Below are 14,857 nucleotides of genomic sequence, written 5' to 3'. Positions count from 1 at the left end.
TTGAAAACTAATTACCTATGCTGACGATCGATTTGTTCTCCTGTGATCGATCAGCAAAGATCCTGCTTCCCAGGGTTCACTAAATGGCTGCCTTTCAGTTTCAACCAATCTTTTAGTCAGTGTTACTCAGCAGTTACAATGTATCCTTATATTATTAAGGTAACATCTATTGTTACAGTTTGCAGCTCAAACTGCTGGGATTATTGCCAACAAATTATCACAAACAGCAAAGTGTTACAACAATCTGGCACTGCTGGGGAGGTGGGTTAAACCTGCTATAGAAATCAAAGGATGTTCAGTATATTAAAAATGGCATTTAGTTGGGAAACAAAAAAGGTATGAAGTATTATCTAATACTACAGAAGTGGTTTTGTTTTGTTTTGTAATCAGATGTAGGATATTGCTCCTTTAAAAATTAGGCTCGCGTTATTGAAATGCTTTCGTTTCTGATGTCCACAGAAAAATATAGTCTTGCGTTTCATGGGATGAATACATGAACTATTCAACATTTGAAAAAATAATTGGTCGTTGGCTTGTTAGATAGTCATATCATTAAGTCATATAGCTGTGCACCGTACTTTATTTAATTTATTTTCTGCTCCTTTTTAGGTTTAAAAAAAAAAAATGGTGTCTGCTTAAATTTTGCAAGAGTTCTTGATTGCAAAATAGTATGACAATTCACTTTTTTTCTTTTTGTTGAGCGATTGTATGTTACCTGGATTTGGACCCTACAGTTTGTTGCAATCTTTGCATTGACCCCGCCAGGTGTCAAATTCAGCACGAAGTAAACTGAACACGCTTTGTGATGTCCCACTTCTCAGGCGCTGTAACAGCTTTGTTTTGGTTGCCTCTGTTAGTTGTTCCCGGGCCGTTCGCATGTAGCGAAGCTGCTGGAGACGCTGCAGGAGTGGCTGGTGAGCATGCCGTTGGACAAAATCCCTTACGATGCAATCCTGGATCTCGTCGACAACAAAATGCGGGTGAGCTCTTGTTCGGTCCCTACGTAAAATGTAGCATTAGCTTTGTCTCACTTAATGAGATCATAAGGAGGTATACAAAGTACAACCAGCAAGCAATCTGGACACTTTGCGGAGTTTTGTTTAGGAACAACCAACTCGAGAGCCCCTTGGATCATAAGCAATACTTTTCTTTCCCCTAAAACTCCTGTTCATTTGTTGGGGGCGTATTCTGACTTTACGTTGATCATATTGCATTTTTATAAACGGCCGGCTGCTTCTAGAGATGTACGTTATTGCCACGCCGGGCACTGCATTAGTGCTGGCCAAGTCCAGTCCTCTAGCACAGAATGCTCAGTCTTCAACTGAGCCACTGATTGAGCCACCTGTGCGGAAGCTGGGATATTCTGCAAACGTGACCTGTTGGTGGCCCTTGAGGAGCGGCGTTGTCGTCACCTGCACTACATGGTGCGGCACCGTGGTACCTGAAGCTTTTCCGCCTTTTGTTGGTGATCAGAAACGTACTTGCCTGCCAGATCGCACAGTGGTGTCGGCTCATTTTCTGATGAACTCTCTAGTAAGAATACACCTTATGCTAACATTTGCTTTTTCTCTGTAGTATGTAAAGTATTTTAGGGTTTTTAATTTAATTAGCATTTTAAATCGTGAAATTTAAAAGCTCTAATTTGAACGATTAACTTAAACACGGCTACTCTGCCTGTTAATTTTTTTGCAGAGTCACTGATCACCAGTTAAGAACTAATTTGGAGAAAAAAATAGGTAAAAGATAAATAATAAAATTTATACACACAAAAAATCACAAGTTGCAGTTTCCTCGGGCCACATGGCTTTTGTGCACTTATATATTTTTTCATATAGCGCTCTTCTCCAAATGAGATGCAAAGCACGTCAGTTACAGTATAGTGCACGGTACACAGCGCATAGTAACCCTCCGCAGATATGCTTAAAATCTGTTTTTGGTGCCTGAGGCACAGGGAGATAAAGTGACTTGCCCATGGTCACAAAGAGCCGACACCGGGAATTGAACCAGGATCACCCTGATTCAAACTCTGCCCAAAGTGTGTGTCTTTACTCACTGAGCCGCTCCTTCTCTCGTTTTACACGTTATAAAGTTGTGCTCTTGTGTATGGCGTTTTTAGCAAAGCTTGGATATCGTGGTCATTGCACTGGCTTCGTGCTTTGGATATACTTCTCGGCAATAAAATTGTGCTAATAACATGTTTTTTTTTGCAGAATAAATTAATTGCTTAATTATGCCATTCTTTGGTGAATTGAAGTAGTAGATACTAGAGGAAGGATAGTCATAGTAACAGAGTAAGGAAAGATCACGTTCTCCTACATTATAAGCATTATGATGCAAGTAAAGCTGACCTGGAATACATCCTAATGCCATCAAGTACATTCATTTTTATTGATCAATAAAGACGGGTGTTTTATTGTAACAGCAAATATTGCCACACCTGTTAATTAATCGAAAACCGTGATATGTCATCTGCTTTCCAGATGGTTTATCAATCTTAAGAGTTCTTAAAATGTAAGCTTTTCTGTTTAGTCCTTTCTCCCATGTTAAAGGTGTGTGGTGTGTTTTCTTTCTCTCAGAAAATACTTGCATTTCTGAATCCCATTATAGTTAAAGAATGTATTTTTTTTTTGTCCGGCTGGAGCAGAAACTTAACATTTTGAGACGTATTTCTGCACTTTAAACTCACTTCAGCATCTGAACTGCTGTTTAAATGTGTACTTTAAGTAAATTGAAATGGCTTTATGTTGCTCGTCATTCTGCTGCTATAAAATGGTGGAATATAAGAAAATCTTCACCACTGCCCAACGCAATAACATTTTATAAAAACAGGTCGCGGATTTAACAGTGAATTTCTTGTAACCGAACCTTGTGGAGTAGGACCGGTGATTTAAAACACCTGTGCCTCTGAAGACATTTTGTAGATGATGAAAATCTATTGTTATTCTGTATGGCCTTTAGCAGATCATACTCTAGTATTACCTGCTGTGTTTTGGTGTTCGTTTCACTGGTGCAGACCCACAAACAGTCTTCATTACCATGATAGCATGCAGTTACAATACTGCATACACAGGCAGCTCATACAGTTATCGCTCTAATCTTTGCTAACCAGTCTCTCTTCCTGCATTCAGATTTCTGGAATATTTCTCACTAGTCGGGTTCAGTGGATTGGGTGTCAGGGCAGCAGACCAGAGTTGAGAGGTTACCCTTGTTCACTCTGGAAGTTGTTCCACACTTTGACTGTGCAAGCTGCAGTGCATCCAGAAGCCTTGGCCAACACAGGTAAGATCTTTCATTTATATGTTTACCGTGCCTTCTTTTTGTGCCACGATTGAGGTGTGCATTATTAATGCAATGGTATATACCATTACTGAAAATTCTTTGTGCAGAGCCTCATCCAATGTTGGTGTTTATAAGAATATATTATACTATGAAGAATACGTTTCTTGGTCACACTGACACCACCTGCAGTCATGTTGGCTAAATGTCACTATTCATGGTGCACCTGCCCTCAGACTTGAGGCGATGATTGAGCCACCTGTGCTTAAAGACTTGCCTGTTGATGGCCCTTGAGGACTGGAGTTGGCCACTCCTGGCCTAGAGAAATTGTGTGCCGTTAAGTTTTATCTTCTTGTCTTATGTGCAGCTGCCAAAAACCTTTTCTTTACACAAATATTGAACCGTGCTCAACTAGACTAATACTAGGGGCAGTAAGTTCATATAAGCGTGCTCGGTCTGTATACACCAGGGTAAGATAGGTCCAGAGTCCATCGACCCCTCACCGGGGGGGAAACCTTTGAAAGCGATACAAAAAATGGAACAGACAAGCACAGCCTGTATAAGTGTAATAATTACAAAGGATAAAACAATAACTGCTCACTTACATGTGAGTAAAACTCGACGGATGTAATGGAGCTCAGGTACTGGCACCTCCGCGGTAGGCTCGATCACTAAGTGGGTTGGAGTCCCATCTCAAGCTCTCCCTTGCTGGCGTCCTGTACCAGATCTTGGGAGTCCCGAAGTGGCGCGCGATTCCTCCTCCATCACTACCGGATGCGTGCGCAGTGCTAAACGACTGGTCTGGTCTCCTCTCCTGTGTGTCCACCGCTGGAGTGAGAGATCAGACTACCCTTTGCGCAGCAGCAGACGCTCATCTACATTGGTAACACTTGTTTATTTGATACACTTTAACCACTTATTGTTTTTTTGGGTGTTTTAGATATAATTTATCACTATCACCTGAACACACTCTTTTCGAGATATATTTCTTGTGCGCATTTGTTTGTTTTTTCTTTTGTTCCCTTTGGAAGTATGCCTCAGTCCTTTGTGTCCTGCGATAACCATTAACCCTTTTCTTTAGGCATTTGCTGCTGATGGCTTGTGGCATTTTATAGCTCATGCAGTCTTAGCATTGTATGACAAACTTTGGGATTTGGTACTAAACGGTTTACATACAGAATCACTGATGGTATTCCCATGGGCTACACTTGTCACCAGCAACATTAAGTATTTCCATCTCCCACCCTTATTTTACTTATTTGCCAAGCAATTCTTCCTTTTGTTTGGAGCGTTGGCAGTATTGGAACTGGATAGAATTCCTTTGTGCGCTATGGGTTGTATGCTGCCAGTTTGCCAGTCCTATCCTTAGGTTACAGTATAGAGTACTGCAGGAGTGCATGCACTCATCATAATCACAGCGACTGACAATGAGACATGCCAGTGCTAAGAGAATAATTACAATGTGCTGGGCAGAGCTCATAGAACTCCTTAAAATAAAGCCTTTATTCCTCTCCAATCCGTTACAATAATAAATTGCCCTGTTTCCATGCCACTTTGGAATGGTTAGTCACAAATTCACTTTGTCACTTGATGGTTTGAAGGACTATGAATCATGACAGTTGAAAGACAGGTCTCTCTAATATTTCAGATTTGCACTTTGCAACCTATGATATACGGCTGGGTAATTGACTGTAGTGTACTTTGTTTTTACTCTGGCTCATTATTTGATTTTAGAAATACTGTTATTCATTGATTACATGGAAAGCCACTTGAAGAAAGTGTCCGATATGATGGGTGTGCCCTTAAAGGTGTAACCTCTGTATAGAAAGGTCAAGAATAGATCGGCACTGGCTCTTGCTGCCCGCAGGGCCAGATTAAATGGAAGAGCCAAGTTCTCCAACTCCAGTCCTCTAGGGCCACCAACAGGCCTGGTTTTCAAGATATCTCCTGCTACAGCACAGGTCGCTGTCTTCAACTGAGCCACTGATTGAGCTACCTGTGCTGAAGCAAAGATATCCTGAAAAGCTGGCCTGTTTGTGGCCCTTGAGGACTGGAGTTGCCCACCCCTGCTCTAAACTGGTAGAATTTTCATAGACCCCGAACCTGAAGTATCTCTTGGTTGATATATTCTCAGCCCAGTGTGCTTGTTGCTATGAATCGTTTGATTTGAGCAGATTAAATAAAGGTATTTAAAGCAATTTTTTGGCATTCTGATTTTGTCCTTTCCAAAGCTGCTGGGGTTTTGTTTTTTTATAATAACTTCTACACTCGGATAGAAGCTTTTGAAATATGAAGTGTTAAAATGAGGCTTTCCCTGTAGCCCATTACAGTGTAAAGGTTAACATGGTGTAACCGCCAGGTTCTAGAGATAAAGAAAGTATTTTTAAACCAAAAATAAACCTTAATTTTTTTTTTAAAGACCAGTCCGTTCTTCGGAGAACATGGAGTTTAACTGGCAGCGGCTTCTGGGCGGTATTGCGGCTTTAAGATCTTTGTGGGGTTACTACAGATACTGAGACAAATTTGAGCTTGATGTTAAACCATGTACCTTTTTGTCGGGTAGATGGGATATTTAGGGCTGAAATATACTGTATTTCAAGCAGGTTCTCCACAAGCTTGTGCTTTGTAACCTTTACATCCCCTTAGATATTGGCAATGTATCAGTTTTGCTTGAGGCAGCTCACTTGGCCATAGTTACAGCTGGAAGAATTGCACAGCTTTCTGTTTAAAGCAGAATATGGAAATTGCTGTTCTATAGTCGTCCTGGTTTTTTACACAGTCTCAGACCAAAGTAGTAGGACTGTGTTCATTTTAACTGAAGGATCATTGATATGCAAGAAAATTGACTCGTTCCTAATCTCCCCCCCCCTCCTTTGCCCCTAACCTTTTTGTTTTAGTGGTAATATAAGATTTGTATAGTTCATGTTTAGCAGAAAGTCCATATTTTGGCACTTCACCACTGGCTTTTCTACCCGTCTGTGTTTGCATTGTTGCAATTACAATGGTTCCAAATAAATTGCACACAATTTACTACTTTTTTTTTTTTTTTTTTAAAGGGTCACCTACAAGTGAAAGGGTTAATATCTGTTCAGATCAGTTGCCTTTGTTGGTGTTTTCTAACCTTGACTGGCCGACGAGCAAATGCAACCCAAATCTCCTACGAATTGTGCACCCCGTGTTATAAACGAGTGGTACTGTACTTGTCTTGATCATGTAAAAATCTCCACAGAAATGTGATGACCACTTCTTATGCTCAAAGAATTAGGTCAGTTTGCGACTGCTGGATTATGTCTTGGGAGGTTTGCCCTCTCCTTATATCTTGTTTTAAATCCCATCTCGTAAAAAGCACGCTGGGCTCTAATCCTTTCCAGCACCAGGTAAGGGAGGGGGGAGCAGGAGGAGGGGTGTGGGGGGGTTTAATGGTTATTGTCCACTTTAGAGATTAGGGTAACCCAGAATGGCGGTAGTTTGGGAGCAAGGAGAAAAGGAGGATTACACGATGATACATGGCAGATGTTACCAGAAGATCCTTCTGAGGACTTATACAAGAAAAAAAAAAAACAAGCCATTTTGTATCTTAACTCTTCTCTTGCTGTCGGAAAAGCCCGCAGCACATTGCAGTGTGTTTATAGGCTGCTGGGGACTTGAGTGGAGGAATAAGGCACTTTTTTCTGTGTGTGTGTGCGCGTGTGTGTGCGTGTGTGCGTGTGTGCGTGTGTGCGTGTGTGCGTGTGTGCGTGTGTGCGTGTGTGTGTGTGTGTGTGCGTGTGTGTGTGCGCCATTGTTTTGGCAGGGGTGTTGAGCTGAAGAATACAAAGGATAATTTTATGTTTTTGATATTTTTTTTTTTCCCCCACTTTGATTTTGTCTTTTATTGAGTTTTCAGGAGGGAGCAGGTACAACAAGCAAAAATAGTGTTATGGGGGGGTGTTAGGAAGCGGCTGCTTCCCCAATATGTTGTAAAAATTGAAAACAAAATAACAAAAGCTCTGTAGAATACAACAGATGAAAACAAATACCGGTATGTAAGAAATGAAGACAACAAAATGCGATTCATGGTGTTATGTAAGATTTACTATTGCTTCTCGCTGTAAAATTTGAAGTTGTAACAGATGTATGTTAAAACATGCTATATGATGTCATTCTCTCGAAAAACAATAAAAAAAAATTGAAACAAAAAAAAAAAGACATGTGAAGAGGTGCAACCCGGGAGACCTATTTTGGGAAAATAAACCCTGGCTTTTATTCTGCCCGTAGCTTTAAGCAATACAGTTTAAGGAAGCACACCTAAACATGCTATTCCTGTGCAAGGGCTAAGTCACTCTCCCAGTCCCTATCTGCAGGGCTGGGAGGATAGGCCTCTTGCCTACTTATGACCCCAAAGTCCAAAGAAGTACCTGTAAGCAGGGGCCCTTTTTCAGTCTCTTGATTGTCTGTTGGGGGCTGCACTCTGGATTCCAGGGTCCACTGCATCCTAGTTGTTGAGGGTCTAGTTTCAGGGTGTCTTGCAGGCAGCACAGTCCTTCTGTGCTCTAGAGACCCCCCCCCCCCCCCCCACAGTTCAAGCAGGAGGCTTTCCCTACCTGTCCGATCCAGGTGGAGACTGGTTAATTGTCTGTAGCTGCAATTAACAGGGGGGTTAACCATAACAGGTGGGATGTAGTAAGATACCATTTATACAGAGGGGTATCATGCAGTTGTTTCATGTATACATGTGTAGATCTTTCACTAAAACAGGTTTTGTCCATTGGTTTCATCTAGATCAGGAGTGGCCAACTCCAGTCCTCAAGGGCCACCAACAGGTCAGATTTTCAGCAAATCCCTGTTTCAGCACAGGTGATGCAGTCTTAAACTGAGCCACTGATGGAGCCACCTGTGCTGAAGCAGGGATTCTTAAAACCTGACCTGTTGGCCACCCCTTGCTGTACATAATTTGTGTTTTAATCGCGAAGCGCCTCTACACCTAAAAATAAGGTTGACGTAGCTGTACCTCAAGAATGATCCACTCCAGTCTTAAGCCCCCTTCCCCCTTCCCCCTCATCTCCCCAAACAGGTTCGGGTTTTCAGGATATCCCAGCTTCAGCACAGGTGGCTCGATCGGTCCCTGCCTCAGCTGTCTTCGATTTTAAGGCTGCACGTATAGTGCCGGTGACAGCGACTATGTCACGCTGCGGTCGCTGGTAAAATCAAATTGACTTGACTCCCAGCGCTAGCGAACAGGTCGTCGCTCCATCGCGTCGCTTCTACTATTAGCGCACGCGACAGCGGCAATACATTTGTTTTGCCACAACGTCACAGGCACTATAAGTGTAGATTAAGCCACTGATTTAGCCACCTGTGCTAAAGCTGGGATATCCTGAAAACCTGACCTCTTGGGGGTCCTGGAGGTGAGCCCCCCTGCTGTACCTCCATCTAGCATTTATCCTCTTAATTCCAGCTGGATGCAGTTTGGAATATAATTTAAAAAAATGTTTATAAGATGGGCTCATTTTGTAATTTTACCATGCATTACAGTAGTTATTTTGTTAGCAAGAAATGCGTTCCTTGCACAAACTTCCATTTTCCAGAATTGTTTCCCCTTAAATAATAGTTCTAATGAAACACAGCAAAAGTTCTGGTTTTCTGTTCCATCAATGAAATTCGTTTTTTTTTTCTCCCCCCTTCTGTGAAGACTCATTCAGTATTAATACACTTTGTTAAAATGTAATCTGGATTTGGCTATGAACTCGACTCATTAAAAAGTGGCAGGTTACATGTCCATCCATCTTCTCCCTGCTGTGCATCCGTGGACAGAATTGCGCTTCTGTGTTTTGAGTCATTAGGCCATTTTAATTTGTTTTGCCCGCAATACATGTCTTGGCTTTCGAAAAAATTGTTTTGAAGCATTTCTTTTAATACTGACATTTAATCTGCTTTAATCTTATCAGCAGCCAGTGTTTTATTTATGCGTCTGCTCAATCGCCAATATTAGACGTCTGAGCAGAGGTTGCAGCTCTCTTATTTTGTAATATTTAAATGACCAGCTCTATGCATTTCTCCTTGTTTTCCAAACTTTTATTTTAAAAAGCCTGTTTCTCCAGTATGTCACAAGATGACTATATGCTGGTGCCCTTTTATGTGGCTGAGGTATTCCCAAGTGGCTACCATGGAGTGATTGGTGTGTATACTTTTGGTCTGTGGCTTCCAGTAAAGATGTAAAAGGTCAGTCTCGTAGAACTGTAGGTCGCAAAAATATTAATTTCGGCGTTTAAAGTTCAAGTCTTCCATTGAAAGATTCAACCAACCTTAAAATAAGGTTTTTACTAGTTAGAATAGGCGTTTCCCATTTTTCTGTCGGAGTTTAGTCATATCCCCTACCTGTGTCTGTTTTGAAGAATGAGGACTTCATAATTATTATGCAAACAGTGGACACAACACAGACAATGCACCTCTAGTTCTAACTTCTAGTTCCACTGAACATTGGGTAAAGATTGCAGAACCCTCCAAAGCTTTTGTTCACCGTGGAAGAATTGTCAATCGGCTTTATTTAACCAACTAAACTTGCTGTAGATCACTTTTCTCCTATGGGAGACTTCCCCTGTAAAACCTCCCCAACTCTTCCCCCCCCCCCCCCCACACACACACAAAAACACTATTTTTATAGATTGTTCTTCATCACTAGGATTTTTGCTTTGGTTTATTTCCGGTAGTCTGTCCTATGGACTCTCTCCTGCGTGGATTGAGTAACGCTTCTAACTTCAGCAAATGAGAGCAGCAGTTATTTCTGACCTTTTTGTGTGAATAAATACGTACTGTACCTTTTTTATACAAATGTTTTATCTGGACAATGCGTTACTGTTCCCATAGCGCACACCTCGCTGGAGTTGATGTATTTGTATAATAACTGCAGTTTAGACCGGCTGTGTCCTGTCCCACGTTGGACAGATACAAAACAATCACATTATATCATAAAAAGCGTAATAAAGACCATGGCAAAGAAATTCTTCTGTCCTTTGTGGATATAACCATCTATGGACTCGATGTGCTGGTCAATAGGTGCATGACCTAAACTGTCCCAGTGTGCTAATTGTCTTAGCACCTCCACTAATTATTGATAAGCATCATTTTGTGTTGGTTTTAACTGATTACTAAGACCTTTAACAGCTCTATGGATAACGCAGGTAAACATCTCTACATCTCTTAACACTTCAAAAAAATGTAGGCAAGCTTTTTCTGATGGATGGTAAAAATGGCTGCATTAGGGACCTGCTTACCCTCTGTTATCTGAACTTCTATAAAACACTAGATTCAGAAAGTTGGAACCTGTCCTTACTGCTTTTAAAGGTATCCTGTATTTGGAAGTACTCATGGAAACCAATACTCCAATCCAGAGCTCTTCAACTGGTTCTCCAAAACATTTAAGCGTCGAAGGGCTACAAGCTTATTGCAACGTAATTTAGTTACATTGAAAAAATATTGAGCAATATAATTGACATTTTGCAAGCATGTATAACCTCTCTACCTAAAATATTAACATCACCTTAATTTACAAGCGCTCCTGCTAATTTCATACGAGGTGCTTACACGATGGAGTCCAAGGACCAGATCTGGGCCCTTAAAGGTTGACATATGGCTTACGGTCACCAGTTGAAGAACCCCTCACTGTCGGGAGTATGAATCGGAGGAGGATAACGTCCTCCCATCAATGACCAGTGCTTGACAATTTTTCCATTGGCAATCCAGATACATGGTATATGTTCTACTCCCTACATTGACTCTGTGAAGCCTACAGGGGGAGCTGTTCTGTCTGTTTTCCTCCATGTTCACACCGCTGTCCTGTTGAATATTTTACATTGCGCTTCTCTTCCCAGTGCAGGTTTTTTTTTTTTATCCTTGATCAAGCCTATTTTGTCTGTGTTGAAACTAATGCCTCCGTTCTCGAATCCTGATTCCCCCTGCTGTTTCGGCTCAGCTTTCCCGCCTCGGTTCCTGATAAGGAGCAGCAAAACATGAGTGCTGCGAGCATGTTAAATATTGATTTGAGTAAAGTGGGCAGTGGCACGATGCCAGGCCCTCGTGGTGGGGAGGGAGGAGGAAAGCCTAGTCCAATGTGTCAGGCTCTGGTTACAGGGTGTACGCTGCGTGGGCAATTCTGGTGCAAAGTCCGGAATGCTCTAAAGCAGGGGTGGGCATCTCCTGTCCTCAGGGGCCACCAACGGGTCGGGATATCCCTGCTTCAGCACAGGTGGCTCAGTCAAAGAGGACTGGAGATGTCCACCCCATGCTCTAAATTGTAGGGATGTGTTATCACTGAGCTTTATACCCATTTTAAAGACTATCTTATTCCGCGCGCAATGTGTCTTTAACGGATTCACTTAGCAAGGCTCCCTTGTTACGTTGTTTGCTGCTACTCACCGGAGATGATGTGGGTACCATGATGATGTGGGAGATGATGTGGATCTGTGAGATGTGGGAGATGATGTGGGTACCATGATGATGTGGGAGATGATGTGGATCTGTGAGATGTGGGAGATGATGTGGGTACCATGATGATGTGGGAGATGATGTGGATCTGTGAGATGTGGGAGATGATGTGGGTACCATGATGATGTGGGAGATGATGTGGATCTGTGAGATGTGGGAGATGATGTGGGTACCATGATGATGTGGGAGATGATGTGGGTACCATACCATGGAATTGCTCATGAAGTTAATTTGTAGGGCTATTTTGTATTGCCCATTTATCAGTGCATAGTGCTTGGTACAGATTGAGAGCGGGCATGGCTTACATGTGACTTATGTTACAGGTTTGTTACAAAACTAATGTACCCCGTCAGACACTGATGGGTTAGTGGACAAAAGGTGCAAATTGTCAAGTTAGAGCACAGTTCTGGATATCTTCAAATGACCTGTGATTTCAGCTGGCCCTAGATCCTTACACCCCTCGGCTGGTGTCCTGTTTTTACTGCACGGCCAGTAGAACTACTCATGAAAAGCCATACTGTTTCCCCTTTTACCAAGCCATTTAATATACCATGCTAGAGATCAATTTGCAAGGTCAGAGAGTGAAATACATTAAAATTAGCTTTTGAGCAGGTATTTGGTACTACTGTATTTGATGTTAAGTTACCCAGAGGAATGGATATTTCTAAAGAAGTTGAAAAGATTAATTTGACTGTTATATATTCATAAAAACACGCATTTGTGTAGAAACGGGTATACCAATGAGTGTTTTTGCAAAAGGTTTTCAGTTTGTTGAAAGACCACTATGAATATTTCACTTGGCTTTGAAAAGGATTCTTCCTTGTGCACCTATCCTGTCTATCCAGTCATTTGATATTTAGGGTCGAAGCAAGATATTTGATATGGAAATGCATGTCGGAACATGTCAAAACCAAGACACGGGATATAAATAGAATACTTGATAGTGTGTAGGGCGCTTCTATTAGGCAGAGGTATACGGTAACATTGTAATACCCTGATTCAAGGTAATGTGACTGGTCAAAGGTATCCTTGCCCCCCTCCCCATACATTTTCATGATTTTTGAAAAGCTACCATAAGTATTGTTGCACAAAACAATATCACTGCTGGGTAAATAAGTTCCTTTTTTTTCTTGTATTGTTGCATATTGTTGAAGAGATGCATGAGTTATGTTGTAAACGGACGTGAATCCAGCATGCTCTAAAAAAAAATTAAAAAAAAATATCTTCCTATAGTATTTGAAGATGACCCTCGCGCTGTCCTGCAGACCATGAGACAATACATCCACGAATTTTTTGGCTGTCGGGAGTGTGCTCAGCATTTTGAGGAGATGGCCAAAGAGTCCATGGACACAGTGAAAACCTTGGATGAAGCTGTCCTATGGCTATGGAGGAAGCACAATGTAGTAAATAACAGGCTCGCTGGTAAGTTTAATTCCACAACTGCTTGTAACCCTACTTATTAAATTGTTATTTATAACTCCAGAGGGTGACGGAGCAATAACAGAGAAGGGGACGGCGTAGAAACCATGGTATATGATTCTTGGAACGGCATGGGTTCCTGGCTTGAAAATAAGAAAGGGGGTTATGAAAAATATTTGGGTCATAAGGGAGTGTGACAGTTTGTACTGTCAAACTACGTGTATTTGTTGCAACCAAAGATTCTTGGAATGAATATGTACATGGTATGTATGGAAGGTCTGAAGAGGAGCAAGATGAATAGAATCATTTCACAATGTCACGTGACAAGTGAAGCAGAGGGTTTAGTGTAGGGGTGGGCAGCTAGTCCTCAAGAGCCACCAATAGGTCGGGTGTTAAGGATGTCCCTGCTTCAGCACAGGTGGCTCAAAGTTTGAGCCACCTGTGCTGAAGCAGGGGTATCCTTAACACCCGACCTATTGGTGGCTCTTGAGGACTGGAGTTGGCCGACCGTTGGATAGTGGAATTCATGGAGATTGGAATTTCTGGTTAGCAGCCAGAACCGATTTTAAATGCAAAATGGGTTGTGCGTTTTCACTTATGTGCTTCTCCCCGAAATGACGTTTGAATAATGCTGCGATAATGCGTCATGCTGCCTGTGAGCATCCATTCAGGGCAGTGATTAATAAAGATACTGGCAGCTATAGCGCCGGAAAGATATTAACCTGTTTTCTTAGTGGGACAATGATCTATGATTATAATATGGGCTTAAATCTGTACTTTTGTGTTTCTAAGAGATTTACACCAAGGTATTTTTTTTTTTTTTTTAACCTTGTTGCTTCCAGTTAAATGTTTAATAATGACTGTAAATGTGCCCTTTTTTTGTACCCATAGGCTAAGGAAAAAAATAGGGTTTAGTCCCCTAGCTTTGTAATTTAATTAAATAGGTTGAGAATAAGTTCCTTCTGCAAAGTATTCCAATGGTTGTGGGGTGGAGTGGGCGCTGGTTGTAATAGTGTGTGTGTGTGTGTGTGTGTGTGTGTGTGTGTGTGTGTGTGTGTGTGTGTGTGTGTGTGCGGATCTTGTGTGTAGTGGGGTGTAGGACGTGTATTTGTGACCACAGGCGGCTCACCAAAGCGTGTCTCCCCACCATGCTTCTCCTTCACTGCTCCTGTCCACTAAGCCAACGTGGACAGTATTTAATTCCATCAAGGACACACCCTCTCCTCTCTCTCCCCCCCTCTGTTTGATTCTAGCGCTCATCACGTCACCTCAGAACCTCATATGCGAACACGCGAGTCTCCCTAAAGGTATCAGCCCTTTGCTGCCTTTCACGATGTTCTATTACAATTCCCATAATCCTTTCTCTGTCCATGAAATGTCTGTAAGCTGAATTCATAACCTCTGATCATTTAATGTACTCCCCTGTACCGTATGTTTCCACTTACCCTTCCTTATAGATTGTAAGCCCCTTGGGTCAGGGCCCTCCTTACTGTAAGTTTGTTTTCGTCCTCCAACCCTATTGTACTGCACTACGGAATATGTTGGCACGTTATAACTAAATATTGTATGTGTGGTGTGTAGTATTCCTTGGGTAACAGTTCAATCATTCTTATAAGAATGCATAATATTCATGAAAAGGGATGTTATTGGGAGAAAGAGGTAGAATTCTAAGCTGCAAGTCGGACGGCTTTTGTCGAAC

At 41.8% G+C, this 14,857-nt stretch overlaps 1 protein-coding gene across 2 annotated transcripts in view; it reads left to right on the top strand.

Annotated features, from left to right (window-relative positions):
- The window catches only part of QSOX2 (quiescin sulfhydryl oxidase 2), a 55,019-nt gene that overhangs the window by 33,824 nt on the left and 6,338 nt on the right, over nucleotides 1-14,857 (top strand). Inside the window, exons 9-12 of one of the 2 annotated variants that reach the window (XM_075578853.1) lie at nucleotides 858-980; nucleotides 3,129-3,279; nucleotides 12,973-13,161; nucleotides 14,412-14,465. In XM_075578853.1, the coding sequence (XP_075434968.1) occupies nucleotides 858-980; nucleotides 3,129-3,279; nucleotides 12,973-13,161; nucleotides 14,412-14,465 (517 nt within the window). The remainder of the gene's footprint in view (nucleotides 1-857; nucleotides 981-3,128; nucleotides 3,280-12,972; nucleotides 13,162-14,411; nucleotides 14,466-14,857) is intronic. The other variant, XM_075578854.1, reaches the window with a different exon arrangement.

Source organism: Ascaphus truei, chromosome 21 (assembly GCF_040206685.1).
Source record: "Ascaphus truei isolate aAscTru1 chromosome 21, aAscTru1.hap1, whole genome shotgun sequence".
NCBI lineage: Eukaryota > Metazoa > Chordata > Amphibia > Anura > Ascaphidae > Ascaphus > Ascaphus truei.
This window is presented reverse-complemented; position numbering and strand designations above follow the sequence as displayed.